This window comes from Syngnathus typhle, linkage group LG15, assembly GCF_033458585.1.
Source record: "Syngnathus typhle isolate RoL2023-S1 ecotype Sweden linkage group LG15, RoL_Styp_1.0, whole genome shotgun sequence".
Taxonomy (NCBI): Eukaryota; Metazoa; Chordata; class Actinopteri; order Syngnathiformes; family Syngnathidae; genus Syngnathus; species Syngnathus typhle.
The window spans coordinates 474,664-502,061 of NC_083752.1; the positions used below are offsets into that span (position 1 = coordinate 474,664).

General features: G+C 44.6%; 2 protein-coding genes across 6 annotated transcripts; both read right to left on the reverse strand.

Annotated features, from left to right (window-relative positions):
- Nucleotides 1–9: 9 nt before the first annotated feature.
- mark4a (MAP/microtubule affinity-regulating kinase 4a) lies at nucleotides 10–15,611 on the reverse strand. 2 transcript variants are annotated; one of them, XM_061299397.1, is made up of 18 exons: nucleotides 14,933–15,611; nucleotides 12,683–12,880; nucleotides 12,455–12,508; nucleotides 10,210–10,258; nucleotides 10,073–10,138; nucleotides 9,731–9,801; nucleotides 9,579–9,635; nucleotides 8,947–9,183; nucleotides 7,584–7,703; nucleotides 7,364–7,463; nucleotides 7,142–7,251; nucleotides 6,466–6,658; nucleotides 6,108–6,319; nucleotides 5,925–6,028; nucleotides 5,207–5,488; nucleotides 4,786–4,868; nucleotides 3,668–3,712; nucleotides 3,536–3,600 (listed from the first exon to the last, which is right to left on the reverse strand). In XM_061299397.1, the coding sequence occupies exons 1-18, from the start codon at nucleotides 14,984–14,986 to the stop codon at nucleotides 3,536–3,538; spliced, it is 2,100 nt and encodes a 699-aa protein (XP_061155381.1). In that variant the 5' UTR covers nucleotides 14,987–15,611. The 2 variants fall into 2 exon arrangements, with proteins under 2 accessions (XP_061155380.1, XP_061155381.1); XM_061299396.1 differs by lacking the exon at nucleotides 4,786–4,868 and having other exon boundaries at nucleotides 10–3,600.
- A 660-nt stretch (nucleotides 15,612–16,271) lies between these two features.
- Nucleotides 16,272–27,015, reverse strand: exoc3l2a (exocyst complex component 3-like 2a). 4 transcript variants are annotated; one of them, XM_061300084.1, is made up of 14 exons: nucleotides 26,783–27,015; nucleotides 26,688–26,702; nucleotides 25,976–26,522; nucleotides 25,367–25,587; nucleotides 24,149–24,896; nucleotides 23,963–24,077; nucleotides 23,783–23,893; nucleotides 23,604–23,704; nucleotides 23,377–23,487; nucleotides 23,167–23,302; nucleotides 22,960–23,082; nucleotides 22,734–22,889; nucleotides 21,818–21,939; nucleotides 16,272–17,326 (listed from the first exon to the last, which is right to left on the reverse strand). In XM_061300084.1, exons 3-14 carry the CDS (start codon nucleotides 26,500–26,502, stop codon nucleotides 17,242–17,244), a joined length of 2,556 nt encoding a protein of 851 aa, XP_061156068.1. In that variant the 5' UTR covers nucleotides 26,503–26,522; nucleotides 26,688–26,702; nucleotides 26,783–27,015; the 3' UTR covers nucleotides 16,272–17,241. The 4 variants fall into 4 exon arrangements, with proteins under 4 accessions (XP_061156068.1, XP_061156065.1, XP_061156066.1 ...); XM_061300081.1 differs by lacking the exon at nucleotides 16,272–17,326 and adding an exon at nucleotides 19,960–20,908 and having other exon boundaries at nucleotides 26,783–27,005; XM_061300082.1 differs by lacking the exon at nucleotides 16,272–17,326 and adding an exon at nucleotides 19,960–20,908 and having other exon boundaries at nucleotides 25,976–26,592; nucleotides 26,783–27,005.
- Between the last annotated feature and the right edge of the window lie 383 nt (nucleotides 27,016–27,398).

Below are 27,398 nucleotides of genomic sequence, written 5' to 3' on the forward strand. Positions count from 1 at the left end.
GAAGGAATGCCAACATCAGTGAATTTTATTAACCTTCAGCTCCATGTTCTCCACAACCACTCAAGCTCAGTTTACAGTTGCTTTTTGTTATTGTTGGGGAGGAGTTGAAAGAGCAAAGCAGTGAAAAGGCAACCAAATTTGTCATCATCGAAGCTCTTTTGCATACATCATTTTTCCCTTCCAAAATCTCAATTATTATTATTTTTTAACAGTGCATGTTAAATACTGAGCCGTTCTTAATTCAAAATACTGTACCTTTACTACAAAGGTTTTTTAAAAAAACTTGGCTAGATTGCACCTTTATTGTTTCTCCATCTTCCACTAATGTGGAGTTGTTTGCTTGATAGCCTTTTTTTTATTTATTTTTTTGTCATCTTGAGTTGGTTCCACTGCAATGCTTCACCTGATACACAACACAGTCGGTGTCTTTCTATGGCTTAAATGCAACACAGGGCTTGGATAAATAACATCAAGGATGCCAATCCAAATAGGGATTTCCAATGAACTCTCTTTGAGTAAGTCATGTGGGTACATTTCTAAAAACAGACCTAGCTTGTTGTTGTTGTTTTTTTGCTGCCCTGATTGTAGTTAACAATACGAAGCCACTGTCTGCTGTCTGTCCACGTGCGAGAGGGGAAAGAAAGCTTGCAGCCACGTCGAGCACACGTTTCTTGATACTGTATAGATTTAGGTTCAGTCTGCATTTTGGCAAAGCTACCACTCCTAGCTGTGCATCATTTCTCCCTTTGAATCCAAACACTGAAGTCATGCGGGATTGCAAGTGGCTTCTTTTTTTTCCCCATTGTCACTGACACAAACAGCTGGAAATGAGATTGACGTTCTCTTGCTCTAGCTATAAATAAACCTTGAGCTCTAAGATATATACTATTTTCATAAATTGTATATACAGTCATCAACTGACTGATATAAATCCTGTTTTAATGATATTATTCTAAAAAATAAATGAAGTACCTGTGCAAATATCCACAAATTGAAGTGTTTCACATTTAAGACATTGGCGCCCTCCAGTGGCTAATTGTGGGTATTCCACTGGAAGGAGCTGATTCAAGTCAAAGCAAAGTGCATTGAGGTCTAGATTACCTAATGCAAAGATATACCACAACGAGTTAACGCCCAGGCAGAGGACAGGGACAGTGTCCACATTGCTTTTCGCCTTAAAGAGGAGGTCGACTCGCCCTCCTCGCCGACTGAAAGAGCACACCCACGCCCACGCCCAAACACACACACACACACACACCCACACATCAGCGATGAAAAGCTGTCATACATTGGTCTGTTACGTGATTGTATAATGACTCCCAGCACAAACACGGTCTCGGGGTTGAGGGGAAAAGCAGATGACTGAACGTGTTGAGCTTGGCATCCCTGTTTCATAGTAGGTGTGAAAATGACATGGACATGAGGGATGGATGGATGGATGGATGGATGGATGGATGGATGGATGGATGTTAGTTTGGGGTCACCATGAGAAAAGCCACATTTGAGAAATAGTATTAACAGTAAATCAGCAGCCAAACAACATGAGCTCTGCAGCCTACGTCAATATCACAGTACGGTATTCACTAAAAACAGGAAGGGAGAGAGAGAAACCAAAGCAGTCGTGGCTCTTTCTGTCTTTTGTACATTAAATATACTATATACGGTGTGTGAAGGCGCTGGGGTAGTTCACTTTAAAGGCAACTGGACTAACGAGAAGACGGGAAAACAAAACGGCCTGTCTCCGATACTCCCCTTTTGTACGCAACAGCCCGCAGTCATCAAGAATGGACAGACAAGTTGATATAGAAGAAGAAGAAGAAAGTGGAGTGTGTTTTCATGTGATGGCTTTTGCTACTTGGCTCGTCCACTTTGGTGATGGTGCAGAGTTGTTGTGATAGCACAACAGCTTACTACTACCCTCATGGTCACTAATAAATGGACGCATCCTCAGCTGCCCCATGAAATCATACTGAAGTGAATGAGGGCTACAGATTCGGTCAAGTACTAGGTGTCAGAAGAAGTGCTATGCATTTGAAGAAAAGGTGAAGGGATGACACACCAGGATCCTTAGAATGCTTCAGACAAGCACCTTAACACGAAAACCTGCCATTCCTTAAGCCCTTGATTATTCATAGCCTGGCCAAATTTTGGATGCATTAAATAAGTGCATTGCTGTTAGCATGGTTTAAATTTAACACTGAGAAAAATGTGTAAAAAAAAATAAATAACATGAAATAATATATTCATTTTAATTTTGTCTCCTTTCTTTTCGGCTTGTATTCAAGAGTTGAACGTACCAGTCCATTGCAATGTAATTATATGAAATATCCATTTTTACCAGATTTTTTTAAGACAAGCTTAATAGAAAATGTTGCAATTAAATATCCCTTAAAAGAACTTTGTACAGTCGTTTATCCCCTCTCGAGTACCATTTCCACCTTAAGACCCGTTCATAAAAAAAAACAAAGGAAATTGAGTCCAACTTTGGCCAGGATATGAATATTATTGGGCTTAACGATGTGAACATCGTTTCAGTAAAAAGCTCCATTCATTGAATGCGCACTTTTCTGCTCATCTGCCACCTGGAAATGTGTCGTGAAGCCAAAAACACCCGTCGGCTAGTTAAGCCCACCGACCGTGTCAGTCAGCTTCGGACTGGCAAACCCTGCCCTGCCCTGCTCTGCTCTGCTCTCATCATTGACCTTAATCCAGCGCAGCAATGTGGACTCATCAAAACAACACAACTCCACTGCTTGCCTGGCACCGAGCCGGCCCATCTCCAGAAGTGCATGAAAAATGGAATACGGAAAGATATCAAGATTAAAAAGTGGACCAGCTTGTCAGTCAGTGAAAGACAATGTATTTCTGCACTAGTAAAAATAAGAGTGAATCAAAAACAACTATCGGAGCAATAAATTACAAAATAATATTAGAATTATGGCTAGAGTAGTAGAAAAAAATATTCAACTAGATTCAGTCAAATCCAGGTCCAGTGGGTGAAGTTTCTCAGCGAGGAGAGCTGAGCTTTTGCGGAGTGATTGGATGGGGGGGGCGAGGGGAGTGGCTAGAGAGAGGGGGCGCTCGCCTTGCTGCGCGTGTGTCTTTGTAAGGGTCAAGTGTGCGTGCGTGCGTGCCGGGAAGAGACCCCTTGCCGCTTCTCCGCTGGCTCGCTCTATCATTTTCAAATTTGCCGCACTCTTTCAAACACTCGCACACACACTGACACATCCCCGGCGGGCGGCAGCAGCAGCAGCAGCCTCCGTTCAGAGTTCCAGATCCTTGGATATTTGGGTGGCGACGTCCCGAAAAGCAAGTGGTGCCCCCCAGAGTCGTGTGTAGCGCACCCCGTTTGAAGTGGCGGAGGCGCCGGCGGAAAGATGGCACACCTCGGCCTCAAAAGCCACACGGCCCCCTGCCACGCCACGGGTGCAGGAGAGCAGAAAGGGGCCGGCATGGTGCACCTGGCAGCCGCATCCCAGTGCTGCCTCACGCAGAGCCAGCACAACCTCCGCAGGGTCCCGCCGCCCACCGCTTCTTAGATCCCGGCCACGTCCGACGGTCCTGGGCTCGGACGCTTTTTGATACCCAGGTAGATGGCAACTGCCAAAGGAGACAGACGTCCGCTTTTACCGCACTCCAACTAAAGGACAGCAAATCAAACACTGACCTTGTGAGCGCAAATCTCCTGATTCCCTCAGATTCATTTGTGACCCTGCAAGACAGATAGACGCCGTAAGAGCTCATCCAGAACTTGAAGCAAAATACATTGAGATGACGTTCGGAACAAGCGCAAGCACAAGCAGGACATACTACGTATTATCCGCCAACCTTTCTCACGTCAATTTGAAGCATGCATCCATTGCTCCTCAGAGTACGTCCCACAATGCGCATTCCAGTAACGCATGGAATAAACATTGAATGAGTTTCAAGGCATTGACCACCACAAATCGATCATGAAAACTCTCTGGCAACACTGAGCACATAACGTAAGCAGCTGGAAGGAAACCCTGCCATTACGATCCATCAACCCACTTCTTCAGGCATGAAAACTGCATGAACCAGACATGTGTGCTCCACTTTGAATCAACGTTCCATTGTTTGTTTTTTTTTCCAACGGCGTGTGTGGGTGGAGTCCACAATGAGCCTTCGTTGCAGTTAGGTAGGAAGAGTTCTGGCTCTTCACTACAGTTGGTGGTCCTCAATTTGTTTTCCAACATTCATGCAAATTTGGGTCAAGTTTATTATGTCTAACGCACAAAATAGTGACTTATTTTGACTTATTTATAACAAAACAAAAAAAGCATGGTGTCAAAAATGAGCCTCTCTCCACAATCAGGGCCGTCAAAAAAAAAACCCTGCAATGCATTCATGTCCGTAGCCCAGCAGACAGCGCTATTTTGCATTCTTGCTGTTTTCTACTTCATATTTATTGCAGTGTTCAAATTTGTAGATTCACTTTGCTATCTGTTTGCCTAGCAGTGTAATCATTTCCCTTTTTTGTCCGTGTGTTCAATGCAACCAGAGTAGACGTGGATGACGCAACGACTCTTCAAACAACAAAACAAAAGGAAATCAAGACTTAAGTCATGCTTAAAACCTACTTTGAAATAAAGATCAAATCAAATAAAAAAAATAAAAACATGCAGAGTGGCAACAATTAATAAATAGGGCCGTACAGAAAAAAAATCAGTGAGGCATTCACGGACTGACGACGCAAAAGTTCCGTGGCAGACGATGGAGCGGCGCAGGCACACAAGAAATAAGCAAGACACAACGGGAACTTACTAACGGTTTTTGATCCTTGTGGAAGAGTGCAACCCGACACTGATTTGTTTGAGCCCTGGCGCTTGGACGGGTCAAGGTTGACCCTGATGCCGTGACAGTAGGAAAGCAGAATAAGAAACAATGGAGAAAAAAGGGCGGCGGCGAAGGGAGGGAGGGAGGAAGGGAGGGAGGTGTTATTACGTGGAAGATCATTGAATGGCCAGTGGTAGAGGAGAGTGTGTGAGTGTGCTGCGCTTTGATTCGATCCGTCATGTGTGATTATGACGACGAGAGCAAGAGGGGAACACGGGGATAATCTGGGGTCACAGAGCGACTTGCAAATATGAAAACATTCTCGTACCATCCTAGCAAGGTTGAACGCAAGTTGAAGAAATGTTTCACTGTATTATTCGAATGTCTTCTTTTTCTTTGCGATAGTTACCTGCGAGTGATTTTGGAGGTCAGTTTGGTGAAGAGGTTGGAGGTGGCCCTGGTGCGAGCATGGGGCAAAGGGCTGGCATCGTGGTGGGACAGCGTGGGGGAAGTGGGCGGGGCCGAATAAATGGGAGGCCCACGGTCTCTCAGCTGTCCCCCGTGAAAGGTGCTGCGGATTGTGGAGCCTCGAGTCAAGCGGCATCGGTCTGAAGAAGAGGAAGACGCCGCTCCGCCTCCGGATATGCTGAGTGTGGAAGGAGAGGCCGTGGGCATGCGGTGGCCCAAAGAGCTGCGTTCAAGGAGAACGACAACAAATGATCGAGTGCATTCCGTACTTTGAAGAGTTGAACATCACAAGTATTTTCACGTCACTGGCTGAAGTTTTTTTTCCACCAAGGAAACAATTCATCAGCCAGCAACCACTTAAGTTGTCTTTGCGTGGTCAGTGTTGAGCACTTTCTTTTTTTATTTAAAAAAAAAAAAAAAAAAAAGAAATTTGCTTCGGCCATTATTTTGATTCTATCTTTCTTGTACATTCACAATGATTATTCTTGCTGTCTTAGAACATAGCCTTTTCGTGACCGGGCAAAAACGAACACCGTAAATCTGCGTGGAAGCGCGTTCGAGAAAGTATTGCACAAAAATCAGCATGCATGTCTATGAAAATGGAGTTATCAGGTATCATGAATAAAAAATAGGCAGCCAACAACTAAATGAGTGAGTACCTGTTGTCTTTGCCATTCTGCAGGAGCGAATGCCTGTCAGCGCCCGAGCGATCCGTGCACACGTATGTATTGCGGCGTGTCATTGCGCTTCCGGGGATGTTGTTCTTCATTGTGAAAAGGAAAGTGAGAAGCACTTTTTTTTTTTTTGCTCACACGGAAACGGGAATCGAACACAACACTCACCGTGGTGGCGGTCATGTCTTTACGGCGGTCCGGTATCTCAGACTTGTTCGGGTTATTAGCGCTGCTCACCATGGGACTAGAAGGAGGAAGGCTATGGCTTCCCATCACGCTTACACTGGCCTTACGCGAAGGCATGCGTCCCTCTCGGAGCTCCCTCTCGCCCGTGCTCGTCGGGCTCCGTTTGGGATGCATGACGGGCATGGACGGTCCGCCTTTGTTGTGGAGGACAGCAGTGCAAAGACAGACAAGGGATTCATATAAGGAGTATTCTGCATGAAGAGTGGCTTCCAAAGGGAGCTCGGCACAGTAACGCTTTTGGTCGGACCACCTGAAGCCCCGAGCAAAAGTAGATACTCACAGAAGTCGCTGTGTCGTCGCTGCCTGTGGTAAGTGGAGGCACTGCGCTGGGTCTTACTGTGGGAGGAGGAGGAGGTGGAAGAGGAAGAGGAGCCGGTAGCTGTTGAAGAGTGTTTGTTGGTTCCGTTGGTGACGGGGCTGGGCCGCACCCTCGCCAACGACAGGCTACTGGCTGCGCGGGCCTCGCTGCCCTCCTAAAATCACAAAATGAGAAGCAGCGGAAATCTCATTTCATTGGCATCGTTGGGTATTTCAAATACGATTTATTTCATTGATTTGTTGAAATATGATTCATTTACAACCAGATTTTAAGCACATTCTTAGAATTGAACAGAGATGTTGGATTTAATTAGGGTTAAATCATTTTTATTCTATTTTGGGGGGGTAAATAAAGATGGCACATTTTAGACCAGTACTCAAGTCAATAGCCAAGAATGGAATGGCCAACTTCACAACTGTTAAGAGATTTCTTGGCACGAATCGTTTTGACTCGAAAGTGGCCGGCCAATCGGTTGCCTTTATTGAGAGGCTGCATTAAGAACCAGTGAGAGATGAATAACGATGAATCATGACAATCCCAGTTGGCAGGTATCAAGGGCAACAGGGATGTCAATCAAACCATACCACATTCCCTCATCCCTATATGATCAATAAAAAGAGATGTGTATATAACTCACATCGCCTTTGCGGCCCAGCAGTAAGTAGGTAGCCGTGACCTCATTGTATTTCTGATTGAGCAGAGAGTCCTTGATTTCATCGGGAGTGAAGCCCATGCCGACCATCACCTCTGAAGCACACAAACAGTAAACGCTGATGTCAATCATCCGGCGCCCTGACAACGTTGACCGTCTTCAGTCGGCGTACGAGCCGTATAATAATATGAAAGCGACCCGACTCACCGATGCGGGCGGGATCGCTGTAGTCTTCCACTGGTTCTATATGGGGCTTTAAGTCCTCACCCTCGTACCCTGAATTGATCCACTTGTCCTTCATAACTTGCTGTGGAGACATAAGGAAAAAAAAAATACATTTCTAAATAAAAAAAATAGATAAAAAATGATATATCAAATATATGAGTCTGTTGAACTGAGGCAAACACTGGCTATTTTTTCTCCTCACATCTAGGGTGCAGCGTTTGGCGGGATTGAGCACCAAGAATCGCCGAAGGATCCCTTCACAGTCTGTGGACATGTAAAAGGGCACGCGGTACTTTCCCCTCAGCACACGCTCCCTCAGCTCCTGTTGGGTTACACAATACACATGCTGAAGCAACACATGGGCAAAAGGGAAAATCACGTTTGGGGGGAAAACAACGCTGTTATGGCCCGGTATGTCATTGCAATTGTTTTTCTGTCTGTACCTAAAGAAGGCTTTCTTTAATCCTTAATAAGACAAATAGTTTAGTAGTGGATAAATAATTGCATGAAAAAAGACAGTAGTTGGGAAATTGAAAATATATATTTTTTGGAAGTGCTTCCACCCATCCTCTTCCTCATGCTGCTAAGTGATTCATTGCCTGGTGAGATGAGAGCCAGTTGCAAGCAGCTTTAGGGATTATTTAAGATTTGGTGCCGTCATACTAAGATGGCCAACAAACAAGGAAGCTTTTATTTGATTTTGTTGGTATTATTTTGATTTGATCAGAAAAAGAATGGCAGTGAAAGAAAAGGGATTTTTTTTTCCCACTCCAGATACAATGCTTGTCACTTCTTTTATGGTCAATCTGACTTGCAAAGGAGTCAACAGACATGGTGTCTGGTTGCCAGTGTAACCAGAACTCATGGGAAAACATTGTCGGGAGCTTTTGGCACTTTTTCCCCCCCCCCCAGACCGGGCTATAGCCTAACACAGTCCCCATCATTCCAAGGGTGAATGAACAGCGTGTTGATTTACTATCCAGCAAAAAGTCTTCTGTCGTGCTATGCTCACAGCAAGGTGATAGTCTGAAATGTCTTCAGTTTAGTGATGAAATGAAATCTTGATATATCAAATCATAATATGATGGCAACATTTTATTTATTTCATTCTTATTGGAGGGTCAGGATAGTTGTTGAACCCTGATGGACATGTTTGATGGAGTGTAGATGTTGCTACGACAACACTAAATCATCCAGTCCTACAATAAATATGACCAGCTAAAGTGGGGGCATTTTCGGGGTCAACAGCGGGACATCACACAACCTACACGCGTCTAACCTATTTTGCGGCGTGATATGCTGTTGAAGATTAGATTCTCGTCAATCAAAAAAAATAACCCACATTATTATATTATTTTATTGGATAATAAAATAATATAATAATTCATATTATTATTTTTAATATTATTATATCTTATAGAGAGATAAAGAACTCAACTGTAGTTAAAAATAAAATAAAAATATTGCCTCAAGTCTCCAAACATAAAATTTAGAACCAAGTGAGAATTTTTGGAAGAACCTAGATGGCATAATGCAATTTTTGGTGCCACTTGCCACCCACTTGCCTTCAAGTTCTGCCCATCAAAAGGCAGCGAGCCACTGACAAGTGTGTACAGGATGACTCCGAGACTCCAGACATCCACTTCTGGTCCATCATATTTCTTTCCCTGGAAAAGTTCAGGGGCAGCATAGGGTGGCGAGCCACAGAAGGTGTCCAGCTTGTTGCCAAGTGTGAACTCATTGCTGAAACCAAAATCTGCAATCTTGATATTGGCGTCTGCATCCAGCAGGAGATTCTCGGCCTGTGCACATGCAGAGGAACAGAAGCCAAGTATGGAAGAGGAGTGCAGAGAATGATGAAGGAAGTCATAGGATGAAGGAGGAGAAAGTGAAATGAGATTAGGTTGGAAGACAAAACCTCACCTAGAATGGGAGGGAAAAAAGAAGGATGTATGGAACAGATGGGAAAGGGGGAGGAGGGACTCCATGTTGTCCGACAACACCGATAGCTTCACGTGACTCATGCGTGTGCTCCGTAATCTAGTCCAACACATGCCAGCATTCGCCCACTTTGAAATTCTCCATACTGTGTGATTAAGACGCTATGGGGCCATTTCCACACACAAAGATTAAGACTAGTCTGAGATTATGTCTTGAATTTGCCTTAATCCAAAAAACCCCAAAACAGCTTTCTTACCTTCAAATCTCGGTGGACAATATTCTTAGTGTGGCAATAGTGGACAGCGGAAACAATCTGCAAACGTAAAGTGATTTTACAAATATTATTCATTCAATTTGAATTCTATGAATACATATAGATTTTGCTGCATAAAATATTTGTTTTTATACCTGTCGAAATTTGGCCCTGGCTTCAACCTCCTTCATTCTTCCATGAGACACGAGGTAGTCAAACACTTCACCTGTGAATGGGAATGGTAAACAGAAAAGAGAAATAATATTTTTTTTTTTTTTCCAGATAGCAGCCATGATTGGTCGGTGGAGAAATGGAATGTGCCACTGGCTCACATTAGCATTTCCTATTTGAGTGCTTTTGTTCTTCTCAGTAGTGCAGTGGAGTTGGCGGGGGAACAAAACGTTCCCTACTTCTTTTCTCACTATTACCAAAACGGTGCAAATGTGCTTGTGGGTAATGTGGCTAATTCCAATTTCTTAGTGGCACATTTTACCCACCTCCACTGGCATACTCCATGATCAGGTAAAGGGTCTTATCAGTCTCAATCACCTCGAACAGCTGCACTGTGGCGCAAAACAGAAACCCCAAATCAAAATGTGGTCACGTTGCCGATACAAAGCGGAGTCTTACTTACCTATGTTGGGGTGATTCAAGCCTTTCATTATTCGTACCTCTCGAAAGAGCTGGAAAGACACAACATCAATAGAATACAATACATCACATTTTGGCACTTCACTTATCAATGTAGTCATTTGTTTCATTCCGAAAAAAAAACAAAAAAAAGGAGATGCAAATATTTGTGTTGTAACATTTAGGTTTGATATCAATAGTTAAATACAAGATGAACTTTTTGTGTTTAGTTGCCAATGTGCATCTTTTGGTTGCCAAGCCCCCAAAATTCTTTAAAAAAAAAAATCATTCAATTTAAATAGATAAAAAATATCATGAAAATCAAAAATAAATGAAAATATTTAAATGAGAAATGGAGAAAACAAAGCCCTCCAATGAAATGAACTCAATGGAAAAATTCCTCGTGCTAGTTTCACTTGGTTTCTCTCCCATTTGCCCTCATGGCATGTTGTTTCTCCCTCTATTCCCTCCTCCATGTCTCGCCATCTTCTCTCTTTGCAAAGGCCAACGTCACTGTTGCCATAGCAACCCAGGTATTAAGACTACCATCTTTCTCAGCTTCTCCAGCTGTGCTTATGTGAATCTTGGCATATACGTAGTAGCGCTGTGTGATTGTCATGTTTTCCTTCCCAGCAACAGCATAGCAAATGACCTCAATTAGGACAATTTCCATTGTCATTTTTGCAAAATCTCTCCGCCTGATTTTGCCATCTGTGCCTCTCCTGCCTGTACATTTGCTGACAGATTTCCCGTTGCCATTAAACCATGGGCATGTGAGGAAATGCCGCCACCACCATCATCAATGGCGAATTGTAAAATGACAAATCCGCTGTCATGACCTAAATGTGGTCTCTCTCACAACAGCTGGTTGGCTACCAGAGTAGGAAGACTCGCTACAGACTCGGTCGGGTCAAGCATTTATGATGTAAGCATCTGAGCTAAAAAGAACAAACGACTAGGATTAACGGATGTCTGCGATCAAAAGGGCAGCCCATCGGAAATTGCGTTTATTTACAAAAGCACAACGACCCAAGGTCATTGCTTTTGTTGGACAAAAATACAAAGACTGAGAGGAAGAATTATTTTCATTTTATGAAAGGAAAGGGGGTGATTTAAAATGCCCATTTCTGGGCATGTAACAATCTAAAAAAAGATTCCATTTTTCATTGACGTTCTCTGCAATGGTCGCCCTGGAGCAATGCAACTCGTGCTAAGTATGAGAAGGACCGACTTACGCTTCAGTGATTGAGACACTTTGGCCCATATGTGCACATAAGCGGCATTAAGGGCAAATATGGCTTGATTGGATGCTTCTATGAAGGCTTCATCTCTTCAACATGAGCTTTTTACGCTTACCTGACCGATTCAGTCATATTAGGCCACACATGGCAGAGCACAAGAGCTTTTGACCTGCCATCTTTGGATTCTATCTATGTGTCCAGCTCGAGATGACTATACAGCGGACCCCACACACGATTATATAGACGTATATAGATGGTTTTCTTTTTATTGGCGGATTACAGGATTACACACTGCCACCTACTGGACAGGAACTATTTCTATGTCCACTTTTATTTCTGTGTCTTTATAATGGTCACTAATTTGATGCCAATTGGCATTATTCGCAGGGCAGCATAGCGAAAAGCGGCGTTCTGAGTGCTATGCTGCAGTTGCCCTTGATTGCTGCCAAAAAAAAAAGTGCACTGGCTTCGTTTGACCTTCATGCATAGTGTCCACCATTTAGGCTCAAACGTGCTGACCAGCAGGAAAAAGTTGACCACGGTGAGCGTTTTGAAAAACTCGAGTGACAATATATTGGCCGCAAAAGCAAACATCTAAAAGGGCGAATCTGTCTACCGAAATGTAAATAAAGAGGATCCAAAAAGAAATACAAGAGCCTTTACCTTTACGTGTGGGCTGAAATAAATTCCCACTTTCCTTCCACTTTGAGAGTGCGGGAAAAGAGTTGAAAATGCTTTTTCCCCTTCCCTGGTTTTCCTTCACATAGCAAAGCCGGCGGGCATTCCGATTTCAATCAATTAAGGTGACAGAGTCATTTCACTCGGAACATTCATCTGTTGCTGAAAGGCGACCGACCATTCCCCGTAAACTTCCAAAGGTCATTGTGAAGTGGTACAATTGACCAGTCGGTTACTTACCATTATTTGAGTTTTTCTTTTTTTTTTTTTTACAGAGGATAGTTGTAAATAGTTGAAAGCACTTCTCTGCGTGACAGCGCAGTCACTTACCTTTTGTAGGCTGGTTGGATTCAACTGAGTTTTGTCTATGATTTTTATTGCGACCTGGAAGACAATTATTTGGGGAGAGAAAGATTTGTAATGATCTTAACACAAGACAATTCAAATTAAACATCCTGCTTGGCCATTTGGAGATGATTTTAATGATGACAACATTAGTGTGGCTAAAAATATTGCAAATGTTTCCCTTGATTTCTCCATAATCGTTTGATAGCTTACCTCTTTGCCCGTCAGGATGTGGCGCGCCAGCTTGACCTTGGCAAAATTTCCCTTGCCGATAGTCTTGAGTAAACGATAGTTTCCAATGTGAGGCTGCTCGTCGGAGCAGGAGGCGATAGAGTTCCTGCACCGTGCACCCAGCGAACGGCTGGACTGACTCGTCGCCTTGTCCGCACGGCTGGCCCCCAACAACACATGCTGCAAAACAAAACAAAAAAATGGAAGCTTTAACATAAATATGACTTGGCCAACATCGTCACACAGTGCAGGGACTTTGTTTTTACTTGGTGCAGTTTCAAAAGGGCATTTTGTGAACAACCTGATTTGCCAGCATAACGTTACATACCAAGGGATAAAGTATGCAAATAGCCGTGCATATATTCACTTCGCGCTATTAAAATTCATCAACACTTATGCAAGAAAGGCAAAGCAATTGGTAGAGTGACAGCTAAAAGCAGAAGGCAGAGGAAGCAAGCACCATGTCACAGTGACAAGTGGATGAGCTACGCACGTACGTACGTACGTACACAAAGACAAACAAAGAAATGGAGGTTAGACTCAAAAAGGGAGCAGATGCTGACACAGTAGTCCCTGGCCAGTTCCGGGCTCCAAGGCATCCATCGCACTTCCATCCACCCAGCATGCCATCTACGCACACACAAACAGGCATGTACAAACTCTCAGACGTACCGCCATTCCTCCTCTCACGACTCATCCAGAGCCCATTTGGAATAACCATAGGCAGTGAGAAGCCACAAGCAAAAGCAGTGTGGGCTTTTTAAAAAATAAAAATAAATGATATTAACAAGAGGCCCGAGCATGTGAATCCACACGCCAACCCTTCCTCAACTGTGGCAACATCTCGGCTGTTCAAATCACTCATCTACCATAATCACTTCATTGTGGAAAGCAGATCAAGATTATTCTAATGGAAAGGGTGGCTGTCAATTCATAATCAATCATGCATGCATCTTGTAAACCCTCACACACACACACACACACACACACACACACACTCACGCTTCTCTGGCTTAACCACCTTTGTGTGCTAAAAGCTCTGCTAACAATCAAGGAGGTGGGGGGGTCACATGCAACATCAATCTGTGCTAGATGTATACATGTATAGATAGATAGATAGATAGATAGATGTATAGATGGATGTATAGATGGATGTATAGATGGATGTATAGATGGATGTATAGATGGATGTATAGATGGATGTATAGATAGATAGATAGATAGATAGATAGATAGATAGATAGATAGATAGATAGATAGATAGATAGATAGATAGATAGATAGATAGATAGATAGATAGATAGATAGATAGATAGATAGATAGATAGATAGATAGATAGATAGATAGATAGATAGATAGATAGATAGATAGATAGATAGATAGATAGATGTATAGATAGATAGATAGATAGATGTATAGATAGATAGATGTATAGATAGATGTATAGATAGATAGATAGATAGATAGATAGATAGATAGATAGATAGATAGATAGATAGATAGATAGATAGATAGATAGATAGATAGATAGATAGATAGATAGATAGATAGATAGATAGATAGATAGATAGATAGATAGATAAGATGCACGCATAAGATGCATCTCCTTTGCAATGTAGTGGATGCATACATGGCGGTCGCTGTCTGCCTGCCAGCCAGTGGCTGGCTGTAGGGTTGGGCGCTAAGCAGCCTGCGCAAGCACTGACTGCACATCATTCCATGCAGTAATCCCCCCCTCGCGTCATACGAACAAGGCAGGCAGGTATGCACTATACATTTGTTTTGGCCTGCATGTGCAGCCGTCCCACCCACCTGATTGCCGGAGAATGCATGCATGCATGCACACAGAGGAAGCAGCAGCGGCGGCGGCGGCGGCGGCGGCGAGGGGGTATTGTGACATCACAATCTCCATACAGCCTTATAATAAGATGTGACAGCTGCTTTTATGGCTTTCTGCGCATATTGGTTATTGCATGCAGAGGGCTGCTTCCCTGCACCGAGCTATACATGCATGCAGAGGCAATTCGGGGTTTGCCCGTTTTTTTTTTACACAAATATAAATCCAATCAATTTTTGGAGTCCCAACGCAATCACGAGCAAACACATCGCGCTATGTATCCAACCCGTCAAATAAAAATAGCACCGAATGCATGATAATGAAGATGATTTTGAGAACGCATTTCTCCCCCTAATGCCCCCCAAAAGAAGCTTTAGGCTGCAGCTGCACTTACATGGTCTCCAGTGCTCCTGTCGTTGCCAGACGGTAATGCAGATCGAGAGGACATGTTTTTTCCTCCCCTTTCCCTGAGTGACAATCGCGGCGTGTTTTGAGTGAGCGCTTTTGTAGGCTCCACCGGCAGAATAACATCCGCCGTCCCGAATCAATCTGCCTCTTCTTCAACCGGCCGAGCCGCGGTTGAGAGCAGACCTCTGCCTGTCATGGCAGGAATTGATATCCGGAGGGGGGTGTCCTCAAAGCAGCTGCATCTTCCATCCACCATGCACTTTGCAGAGGGGGGGGGGGGGGAATGGAGACCAGAGAACACGGTCGATCGGCGATGCAGCAAATGCAAATCCGTAGCATGGAATAAGTGCTAAAATGCAGAAATGTTTGGCCGGAGCCCAGCGTCTCTGTGGCGACTGACTGACTGACTGCCTGACGGCCTGACTGACTGACTATCCACCCCCTGGCTTCATTGCTGCACAAAATAAACACGGCTTCTTCTGGATTGTGTCATCTCTGTCGCGCACATCCAATCTTATTTGGGGATTTGAGCCCATCGATGGCGATGCAGCACGCCCGCCCGCTTGACAGCAGCTCTCGGGAGACCCAGTCGAAGAGGGAAGGAAGGTGCAGCGGAGAAATAGGCCGAAGTGCTCACAAATCGGTATTCTCGCTCGCTCCCTCGCTCGGTGTGCTGCGCTGCGCCGCGCTGCGCTGCGCCGCTGCACCACTACGCCACGCCACGCCACGCCACGCCACGAAGAAGAAGAAGAAGGAGCACTGAGTGGAGTGACAGGACTAACAAGACTTAAAAAGCATCAAAGGCTGCACGTCGGCCTTGATCGTAAGCACTGCATCCATCCATCCATGCATCCATGCCCTTGAAGCAAAATGGAACATTCCCCAATCAGATCATTCATCGTGCTGCACCCTGCGATCGCGCAATATTAAAAGGATTCTTTCAAAAAACATAATAATAAAAGACGTTTGTTGCTTGCAAACCTCGGCAACACATTTAAACCCAAGTACATGCATTACAACATTAAAATACAGCCATCCAATTAGTCAGGTTGGTTTCTATTCATTCTGAATGAGCAGACTATCTAGATGGCGGGGCTGGTTATTAAAACTGTAGCAAACACTCACAGGGTAAGAACTATTTCATTTGATAGTGCTGCTTATGTTTATCTAAATACAATTGTTAATGTTCGGTAACTGTGCTTTTATTTTGAAAATAAAATCTCCACATTTCCTGCCAAAGTTGTATTGGATTTTTTTCCTTACACGGGCGCAACGCCAAAAGGGACAGGTTCAACTCAACGTTGACGCATATTTCAAATTAAACGCGGTCGTTTTATTGCAGTGCATCATTTAAAGGTGCATATTTTGCTTTGATTTTCGGACTTGGATTCTCACCTACAACACCTGCACGTCGCCACCTAGTGACGGGCAAAGTAAAGTCTCCTGAATCAGCCATCAGTTCATCGACGCTTCGAGCACATTAGCTCTCTACTGACACCTGCTGTACAAAGACAAGTATAGCAGTTGAAATCATTTTCCCCATGTGGCCACTAGATGTCACGAGTGAGCTAGAAAGTGCACACCGTCTTGCTCTTCTGTTTTCTCCTGCAGTTGTCCTCTTTCCGCACATTTTGCACACAATACTCAACAAAGGAGGTTTGGGTCATACAGATTACCCTGACAAGTCTGAGTAAAGAGAACCAAGTTCATGTGTCAAAGGGTTGAAGGGAGCGATTATTAAAAGGGGCCAGCTTCGCCAAGCACTGTCAGCAGGAGGGCAGAAGGATATGGAGTCATTAGGCTCCCGCTTAAATGCTTTCCTGATGAAAGATTGATTGTGGTTCAGGGAGGGCTGCATTAATAACTCTCCTTGGCGCTGCAAGTGTTCAAATGATCCAAAGACAGACAGTAAGCATGCAATGTGAAAGAAGAAAGAGTGCTTGGCCTAATTTAGGGCTGAGGGACTCAAATGAATGTCACGTCAGACAATAGGCATACGTATTACCACCTCATGCAGGGCCAGCGCAAAGAAAGAAAGAAATATCCGTTATCTGTACTGCTTTTACCAACAGGGTAGATAGATAGATAAATAAATACAAATTCAACTCCTATCCACATGGAGTTTACCACACGGGTTATGCTTGAGGTCGGCCCAACCTCAAAACAATGTGGAAATATGCAGGGAGGGGTACTGAATGGACCCTCCTCCTGATAGTAGCGCAGAGGTCATGTCTGTGTTTACCCTTCTATTCACCTTCTTCAGACCTATTTGCAAGTCTGTGGCAGTGGGTTTACTCAAAATGTGACCAGGGCTTTTTGCCTTTCCTGCAACACCTCTTCCTGGTGGGGTGAAGAACACAACCTGCTTGCGTAAATAAGCCTAGGGAGAAAGCACAAGGAGCCAAAGGTGAGCCGCCTGTTGCCATATTTCACAAGAGGAACCATTGTTTAACGACAAAATGCAAAGTAGTTTTCCTCTTTGCAAAATAGCAGGAGAAAAATGTTTAGCAAAGCAAAGGGGGGGGGGGGGGGGTGGCTGGTTGGGCCGGGGGTCGACTTCTTCACAAACAACAATTGCTGCCTTTGTCCCACAAAAGGCTTCATTCTCAGCCAGTCGATCGGTAATATTGGGCAAAAACAACCGTTTTTATCTACGAATTGATGGATGTATCATTGGCTGGTTTGTCTTTGGAAGCAGTCCAGTCCGGCCGGGTTCGCGAGGCAAATGGGATGTGCTCACGTAAATACCGCTCCAGCAGCAAACGCCTCGCCCTGTTTTTCTCTCTCTATTATAGAGACGTCAAAATCATTTAAACAAAGGAAAACAAATAGGCCCACAGGTTGGGATGTTTACAGTCTCAATGGCAACAGGCCAGCACAACATTCATATCCACCCGGGACATTCTTTTGGGGGATTCATCAAAATTCTCATGCAGATGTTTCGGTCATAAATTCCAAGAGTGACCAATTTCATAGGAATACTTTCCAAGAGTTTATTTTGGACTGTAGGTCCAGTTATGAACAAAGGTGAACTTCCTGTACTGGCTTTGAGAGCGATGATTTAATGTCTGCTCACAGTGAAATGAACATTTTGTCATATCTAATCTGGAGCACGCACCTCCACACTTGATGGAGACCCCAGATAACATAAATCAGGATATCCCACCCGCCGTGACAAAGTGTACCATTGTTTTGCTTCAAGTGGGCAGCCATCCTGAGTGACAGTATGTTCTGGACACGCTAAGTTCTCGCTTTGGCATCTTGCCGGAACCAGACCTTTACGCGTGTTACGCAATGTGTCTGCTGAACTTGACCACACCTCAGGCAAACGTGCCACATAAACATTCATTATTAATTAGCATTAATTAGCGTTTTGCTAAAGGAATATACCTATATATATAATTTTATACATTTTATACACACATACATATATATATATTTTTTTATACACATTTATATAATCAGCCTGAGCTGAGATTCCTTTCTCTTATAAGGCAGACTGCCAAACATCAATCCCTATATGCGCAAGAAATTGCAAAACAATGCATGTATGCTGCATGGACTTTGACCAGCCAGGAAGAAAAAGCCATTGGAAGCCAAGAACCCTGATAGCACTGGATAGCAGCCGTCCTTATAGATATACGAAGAATGACAGGCAGAAAAACAAAAGGAAAAGTCTGCACGCGTGAAATTGCATGACAGTGAAAACAAAGACAGGGCAATGCTTGCTTCCCAAAACAAACAGCAAATGCAGCCAGATGGATTTTCCATTGCGGCCGTGTTAATGAGAGGAAGTAGAGGAGTACTTCCCAGGGATTGCATTGTGATACTGACGACGACTCTTCCTCTTTCAAAGCTCGCAGATCGAGAAACCTCCATCAAGAATTTCTTCCTACCTGCCTTTCTCATTGGCAAATGCAATTCCCCACATGGGATGGCTGAAAAACAGAGCGTCCGGCATCCGCCATTATCTTGATATATGAAAGGATGTGTGATAATGATTTCACAGAAACATCCAACAGACAATTGACATTGCCAAAGCCAACATTCAAGTGATTCCCATTTAATGGTTTTCCCTTGTCCGTACTCTGGCTGCATGGAACTTGTTCAAACGCACACACATTATGGCTGCATGGAACTTGTTCAAACGCACACACATTACTGGGGGCAAAAATAATGAGGCACTGATTAGAGGTTAACAACTTGGCAAACTAGGTCATCTAGAATTGAATTGTCTAAACTTTAACAACTAAGATATTGAATGATTTCTTTTTTTATGAATACACTTTTGATAGCCAAGTTTAACAGTCTTGAGAATGATTTTATTATCCAGATAAATTCCTATATGGAGTTTTTCCACTGGCCCTTGAGCAACTTTGACATAAAAAAAAAAAAAAAAATGAAATAACTCACATTCACCACACATTCACACAGAATGGCCGAAAGGAAATTCCCCCCAGGGCTAAAGGTAAACTTGGCTCCAATTAAAGCATCCGTTTGCACCTCACAGGACAACAGGAAATCTTTGTTTACCGCAAAACATCCCGTTCTTGGCCTCGGGGTCGTGTGACCTTTTTTGATATACACAAGATGAGCGTCATCGAGTAAGGTCGGTGGAGCCCTATAGTTCAAGATCTGCCATATCCTTAAGGGAAACAATTGAAACACGTGTGCATTGGTGTTTATATTGAGGCAGTGTTGCTTCTGCGTCACAGCCTGCTCTGTTTGATATACGTATTGTTGAAAATAGCTGCTGCTGCTGCTGCTGCTGCTGCTGCCGCTTGACACGCCCATGTTCAGGGAGCCCAACAGCTAAAGTTAGAAGCAGGGAGATGGGAACAGGACAAGATTTCTAGAATAATAATAATGATAAATATTGAAGCTCATTTTCCTCAACTTTACACCTAAGCATCATTATTATAAAATGATATACATTTTAAATAGATATAATATAAACATATCAATTATTATATATATATATAAATTCCATGAAATATTATTTATAAAACCGGGTCGGTCAATCTACCCAATCAATGGGTCTTTATTAAGTTTCCAGCAATAGATCCATATCATTCACAGTGAAGAGTTCAACACATCACTCTTGTGTATAAACCAAACGTGGGTACAGTATATATATACATATATATATGTATATATATAGATGATAAACAACAAAGCATCATATTGAATTGCCTCTGCTATGATGGCATTATCATTTTAGAAAGCTGATGATGAATTGTTTCTCAACTCATTCAGAGCCATTGACGGTTATAGACGTCAAAGATATTCACTGGGTTGGCAGTGAATGAGTTATTGACTTGTTGACATCAGAAATAAAACAAAAGGTCATGTCGTGTTATGTGAGTGTGATCAGAAGGAGCAGTACCTCAAGTCAAGTTTCTTTACGGAGGGTCGGCACGCTCCATTTTTTGGCAAGGTGCATATATGTCTCATCTTATCACAGTGTGACTGCAACTGCTCTTCTTCACTTTCACACCATTTTCTCTACTCTTCTCTGTTAAATTGATTCATGTCATCAACGTCCTGATTGTCAGCGGAGTGAAGTCTTGCCTTTCTGCCACTTGCCTTTCTGCCACTTGCCTTTCTGCCACTTGCCCTTCCGCCACTTGCCCTTCCGCCACTTGCCCTTCCGCCACTTGCCCTTCCGCCACTTGCCCTTCCGCCACTTGCGTTTGTGACACTTGCATTTCCGCCACTTTTTCTACGGTTTCGCCTCGGTCGGTGCTCCGAGAACCAATTGGTGACAGCCATGGCGAGACGCAGGAATCCCAGGCTAATGCAGTGCATCTCCGAAGTTATGGGGATATCAGTAAAGATGGCGTGATCCCGGCTGATTAAGGTCGAGCCGCATTGAAAGTCTTTGACTATGTTGAGGATCTCGAGACGCTCCGTCTGGCGCATCATGCCTCGGATATTCAGCAGGGTGGAGACGTGCTTCTGCCTGGTGTGAGGAAGGACACGGACAGACGGAGGTGGTGAGTGGAAGGTGATGACATGGGCGTCCTTAGGACGGACAGTAATGACTTTGCATCACATCCGTCCATCTGAGTCATCTGTTTCTGGGAACCAACTACTGGTTTTGAATATTATTCCACTTGCCGGAAGGGCTGCAGTCACTATTGAATATTGTTAGAATTGATTATCCTATCCATTATTCCGTCAATCCATCGAATAATTGGATTCATTCTGTCAGAATTTTTTCTTTAGCTTCAAAAATATTTTCGGTATCATTTGGGTCACTGTTGCAAGTAGGATTGATAGGCATTGTTTTCCAAACGTTTTTGATGAAACACAAAAGATAATCCAGTCAGGACTAGAGACATGATTAAGCATCATGAATAACAGAGTAAACAAAAAGGGTCTCAGGTCTATGGAGCTATCTCTCTCTCTCTCTCTCTCTCTCTCGACCCCCCCACCCCCTACGTGGCACCAGTCTGTCTCCTGCTGGGTGGCAGGAACAGGAAGTACTCGGCAGCAGCTTCCTGTCTGCTCTTTGGAGACTTCTGCGTCACAGGCGCTAAGGTTGCCAAGTGTCATCTCAGTCTTAATCTATGAACAAACATCTTTGACAGTTGAGCCTCACTCCCTCCCTCCCTCCTAGCCCGAGGCCTCGTCGCCTTATTCACTCAAAACAGAATAGCAAATCCAAAAATAGCAAAGTTAATGGATGATATGTTTTCATGCGCCTTTCCTTGTTTTGATCCATTGTGACAAAAAAAACATACATATTTCCCCTGGCTGGACGCCAAAAACAACAGCGAAAGCATGCAGAATATAAATCCAGAAAGGTTTCTTATAGACACATCCTGACAAGATCTATTCACATAAAGAAAATGCGTTCAACCCTTACCGAATATCTGGAAACTCTTTGACCAGTACAGCAACCTCCATCTGGATGGAGGGCGTGTCTTCGAGAAGAACAACGTCAGCTAGGTGGAAAATGAGACTGTCCAACCAAGATGAACTTGATTCCTGAAACAAACACGCAAATTGGATTATTTACCCTCATAATAATTTAAGCATTGGGTTTATTCATTGGTTTGCTATTGTTACCATTACTTAGAGATTCTTATATGTTGTCTGTATAAGCTACTCGAATTTCCTGAAGAGGTTATCTAAGGCATGAATAAAGTTGAGTCAAAGTTTCTCAAAGGCAAAGCAAAAATGTTTACTAAGTAAATCATAAAATTCCATTTTTCCCGCCTATTGTTTGCCTCCAAAGACAGCGGAATTCTTTGCTTTGACATTTGCTAAAAATAATCCTTTTCACCCCGTCACTAAAAATCCGCCTGCCCCCTCCCTGCCTCGCCGGTTTCCATTTTTCACAGTCAATTCATTCTCCTCCTCAGCGAAAAAGGCCATCAAGGCCATCCCGCACCGCACCGCACCGCACTCACTCACTTCAAAGTCACCCAGCTGACAGGAACAGGAAGTTCCCTCTGAACACAGCAGCTTCCTGTTGTCAAGCGAGGTGACGGACACTTGTTTGAACTCGGGCACAGAAAGAGGGCAAATGGCACGCTGTCAGCCCAAGTTGTTTTACAGCCTCTTCCCCTTTCGGGTCAGTGCTAACGTAAGCTGCGATCATCCATCTCCAACTCGCCGGCTGCAACCATTTGTCACAAGTCACTGCGGTGTCTGGCTTCGTCCTGACTTCGGAAGTTGGAGGGGCAGGCTCCATTCTCAGCAACCATCCTATTCTGTCCTAGTCCAGACTTTTATCTCGGCATTACCCCATAGGAAATTCTTTCGAATGAAGCACTCACCAAATCCTGAAAGAGTCCTTTAATCTGTTTGGCTTCGTCTTGTAAGCGGAAAGCCATTCTCTTTCTCATCTTGGACGAGGTGCAAATGAGCCGACCCCGCATGATGGCTCGTACGTACTCGACCAGGACCCGACGGTGCACCTCACCCACCAGCGTCTATGTCGTTGGGGAGGAAAAAAAATCCAATGAAAATATTCTCTTATAAACCTGGTCAAACAATCCATACCTGATACGGTGGAGGATCCATCCGTCGGAACTTTTTGAAGTGTTGTTTAATGCTCGTTTCGATGGCCCCGAAGGTATCTGTGTTGGTCAGCCATTTTCTCTTGATCATTTTGTCAAAAAACGGCTGGAAATGACAACGGATGATTCAAATGGGAGCGAGCGGTCCGACTGACTGAATGCGACGACGACGACGTTACTGCTTGCTCACCCTAATGTGCTCAAACAGTCGATCGGCCAGCACCTTCACAGAATGGTTGATGATCTTGTCCAGGGAGGAGTTGGCTCTTTTTGCTGAAGCCTCACTGGCCTGCGGATCACACTGCCTGCAGCGCTCCACAAAGGCTCTACCGTGTCCAACAAGAACATGAATATTCATATTCTGAAAGCCATCTTCAAAACAAAAATCACAAGATCTGACCTGAGAGGAGGGCAGCAGTTGACTAGCGCTATGGTCCTGGAAACATATCCATCTCCTCGATCGCCAAACTCTGCCTGGGTCTCGTGAAACATCTGTGCTTTTCTTTGGAAACTGCACACAACATTTGCTTTGAAAATAAATCTGGATCCACAAAACACCAAAGCGAAGCGTCCAGCAGAAGCAATTTTGCATGAAGGGCAAGCCCAGATCCCAATTTTTCAACTCACCTATGAAGAAAGTCAGCCAAACCGATGAGACTAAAGCGAGCCACCCTTGCCCCTAGGAATTGGTTCACAGAAGTAGATTTGTCCAGATCCACCTTCAGCCTCTGGAATTGTCAAATTCCTCAGTTATGTATCGTAGCAGTTAAGTCTGTAAATGTCCCCAGACAAAAAAAAAAAAGGACCTGAATGACCGACGGCGCTAGGTGGGACTGATACTCCTCAATGTGTAGCGTCTGGGCCCATCGCCTCTCTTCGTCATCCAGAACCTGAATGAGCTCTTTGGACACCTTCTCCTGCAAATCCAATAGACACATGAGCCTTGTCACATCAGGCGGGGCAGTCAAATAAAACACTTTTCTTACCTTGACAATGCTAAGACACTCCGTTTCCAATTGGTCGACCGTGTCTTGCGACAGAAGAGGCTCCAGGGAACCGTAGTTGATTGGCGTGGCGGTGCCAATGGTTCCCAGGACATCACTTGGAAGAGAAAAATGTGATTCAAAAAAAGGTATTTGAGTGGTTTTCACGCTATGACTGATGTACTCTACCGGTTGTAGATGTTGTAGAACCAATCCAACAGTGAATAGACATCGGTAATCTGCAGCGGGCCACGGGTAAGTGTTCGTAGACGTTTAGCCACGGCTTGATGATAACTTTCCACGTACACCTGGAACGCAGAAAACTCCTCGGGGTAAACGGACACGGCATTCCTCTTGGCCGCGTCCAGGTCATCCACCATCCGACTCCTCAGACGCTCCAGGTACGAGGCCAGCTGGCCCGCCTGAGTGTCCGCCTGGTTGGGCAGGCTCCAGTCAGCAGCCTCCGCCACAGCTTCTCTCCACTTCATTTTCAATCGTCGAGGACGGTGGCTTTGTTGGATCTGGGGAGCTGCGTCCAGATCTCGCTCTGGCGTGTTCTTCTCTCTGAGAGCCCAGGCCATATCCGCATTCTCCTCCTGCTGAATAACCAGTACCACATACCCGAGGTTGTGTCTGGCACTGGGCTGACGGAGAGACTCGCGGACCACATCCCACATCTCTCTCATTAAAGCCTCATAGAGAAGCTCCACGTCTTTCTCTTTACGGCGGCTTGAATCCTGAGTTGCGTTGGAGCTGAGCGACTCGTCCAAGGATGAACAGGATAAAGGAATCATGCCAGAAGCCCCCAAGTGAGCAGGACTGACGACGGGACTTGACGGCAAAAGAGAGAGCAGCTCACACTCTCGTTCCAGCTCCTGGATGTGCGTGTCAGCAAGGAGCAGATCTCGATGGTTGACTAGCTGTAAAATCTCCAGTACTGTTGAGAGTAAAGCATACACCAAATTAGTTTCAGTGGTCTGGAAAAGATCTCAGATACATGAATGAATGAATGAACTACAGACTAAACCCTGGACATTGCACAAAGGTCCACGCGACTTTGATGGCTCCTGAGTCGGATCTATTTTTGTCTCTTTTCCATGACAAACATTGTTCCCTGTGGAGTCAGTGGAGCAAAACTACGTTGAACGAGGGTATAGGAAGTGCACTCGTTTCCTGGTCCAACAGACCGCTGATTGAATCCAATGACTCAGGATTATGTGGAGTTCACGTCAGTCGCAATTTATTAGGCAAGGAGCCATATAGTCAAAGAAAGATGGAGGCCGTTGTCCCCAAGAATTACAGTGGAACCTCACATTTATGGACCGACCCACCAACGCGCTTTGGATTCAACACAATAAAGTGGTAGTCATAGCATCACTTGTGATCAGAGATATCCTGGTTGCCTACCTGAGAGGGGCTCTCTGGTTTTGACCACTGGTTCTTTTTCCTCGCTTTCCTCATCAGTCTCCTGTGAAGCCTGGTCAGACATGGATTCCCTCTTCATCTTGCCAAGGCTGACCATCCTGAGGAAAGAGGGCCGCCTGGATGCCTCCGCCTCACCGTCTGCACTCAGGTCCCCACAGGGCAGGCTTTCTCTGCGCTCCTCCTTGCGACGGCCGCCGTTAACGCTGCACAGGAACCGCACAATTGAAAACAGAAATAGGGAGGGGGTGCAGATGCCTCACGCATGACCAAACGGATCGATACGTCGATTGTTTGACACTTTTGCCATGTATCGCTTGTTGATTCCAGAATGGTGTATGGCTTATGCAGTCGCCATTTCCTTTGTATGCTTTGTCCCGTTGTCGTGTCAGCTTTTATTATGTTATACAGGCCTAATGTCTTGCAAAGGCTCAGGTTGTACCTGAACGTGTTCAATCAACCAAACTTCATGAACTTGTTTAGAATTTGGACGAAAGTGACCTGAACGGAATGCATTTTTGCTGCATATACACACACACACACACACGTTTACACATGTATATCTAGGCAACAATTGTGTGTGGCCATCCTCACCGGAGTAAAGTCATAAATCCTTCTGAGCTTCTGCGTGGTCCTTTCCTTTTTTCCCGTTGTGTTGGGAGTGTGTTTGAGTCTCCAGGGCTGTAGTGGGGTAAACTGTGTCCCCACACACTCCGTCCAGATTTGCGGAGCCCCTTGCCCAATTTTCCAAGGGTTCTCAGTGGCGACACACCACAAATGCGCTCCAGGGTTCCCCTTAGCGGCTTTCCTTTAAGAGTTCCCGCTCCGTGCCTCTCGGCATTCAGCTCGTTTTCCTCCTCTTCTCCATCTCGAGAGGACCTGAGCTGGAGGTTACCTCCCATGATGAGCCCCACGTCACCGTCATTCCTCTCGTCCTCATCCAAGTCAACGTCCTCGAAAGGGTTCAGGTTCTTTTTCAGATCCTTCAGTTCGTGCAATTCATTCAGATCATTCAAGTCCTTGAGGTCCAGGTCAAGCCTCGGGAGAATAAGTTCACCATTCACTCTGGGGAACTCATGGCAGCTCTTTGACCTACCTGGGAGCTTCTTTAGAATGGGCATGTTTGCACTTGAGATTGGGACTGTTGAACAAGAACAAGGGACACAAAAAAGAACGAGTCCATCACTCCAACTGTGCCGTTTCTGTCCTTTCTACGGAAATGACAAATTCATGACAAATATTTCAACTGTATTTGATGCTGTGATGATAGACAAACGCAAGTTTCATCATCTATTAGCAACGTTACCTGTATCACTCACACCTGTATGGATAAAGAAACTTTTTTAGAAAACACAATCGAGCGATGGAGCAAGGGGAACGCCACCAAAAGTGCAGTCTTACCTGAGAAGAAAACGATCCTTGTAGTATTTCAGTAGCGTGTCATCCTGGAGTGTGCAGGCTTTGTGTGTGTGTGTGTGACTGATGAGTGCGAGAGTGTGTCTGAAAGTACTCGTGGGCTCGAGAGAGCAATGTGGCTGCCCGTGGTTTCCTGGCCAGCTCTATTGTGGTGGAAGGTGATATGTTTTCCTGAGGAAAGGCCTGTCCTGTCGCTTCTACCCCTCCTACACCAGCAAAGCTCCAACCCCCCCTCTAACGTCTGTCTTGGTGTGGCAGAATTTGAGGGATGAATGGATGCCCTTGAGTGCAAATTCCATTCATGCATCAGCGGCAACGTAGCTGAAGTGAGCAGCAACGATGATAGACGCTTGGCTTGATGCCACATGGTTTGTAACAAAACTTCACGGCCGTAATAGTCAGGAAACTGCCGGACGTTTGTTTGTGCCTGTGCATGAAGTATGGTTGTCAAAAATCTTTTCTTTGAGCTCTACCCACATTTGTTTATCATAGATGGCACCAAAAATACGAGTTGATATAGAAGACATGGTGGTTCTTTGTTACAACCTACCGCCACTAGATGCTTGGGCAAGATGTAACGGTGAAATAAAAAATGCCGTGA

Bases quoted from the DNA above. Each gene is read 5' to 3' on its own strand.
- mark4a (XM_061299396.1), bottom strand. From the start codon at position 14,986: ATGTCCTCTCGATCTGCATTACCGTCTGGCAACGACAGGAGCACTGGA. The intron at 9,636-9,730 runs GTATAAAAACAA...TTACGTTTGCAG, and splicing joins CCAGGGCCAAATTTCGACAG to ATTGTTTCCGCTGTCCACTA. The intron at 7,704-8,946 runs GCAAGTGGGTGG...GTAACCCAACAG, and splicing joins TTGATGGGCAGAACTTGAAG to GAGCTGAGGGAGCGTGTGCT.
- exoc3l2a (XM_061300083.1), bottom strand. From the start codon at position 26,502: ATGCCCATTCTAAAGAAGCTCCCAGGTAGGTCAAAGAGCTGCCATGAG. The intron at 23,705-23,782 runs GTCCTTTTTTTT...TGACAATTCCAG, and splicing joins TAGCGCCGTCGGTCATTCAG to AGGCTGAAGGTGGATCTGGA. The intron at 22,890-22,959 runs GTATGGATTGTT...CCAACGACATAG, and splicing joins TGGATCCTCCACCGTATCAG to ACGCTGGTGGGTGAGGTGCA.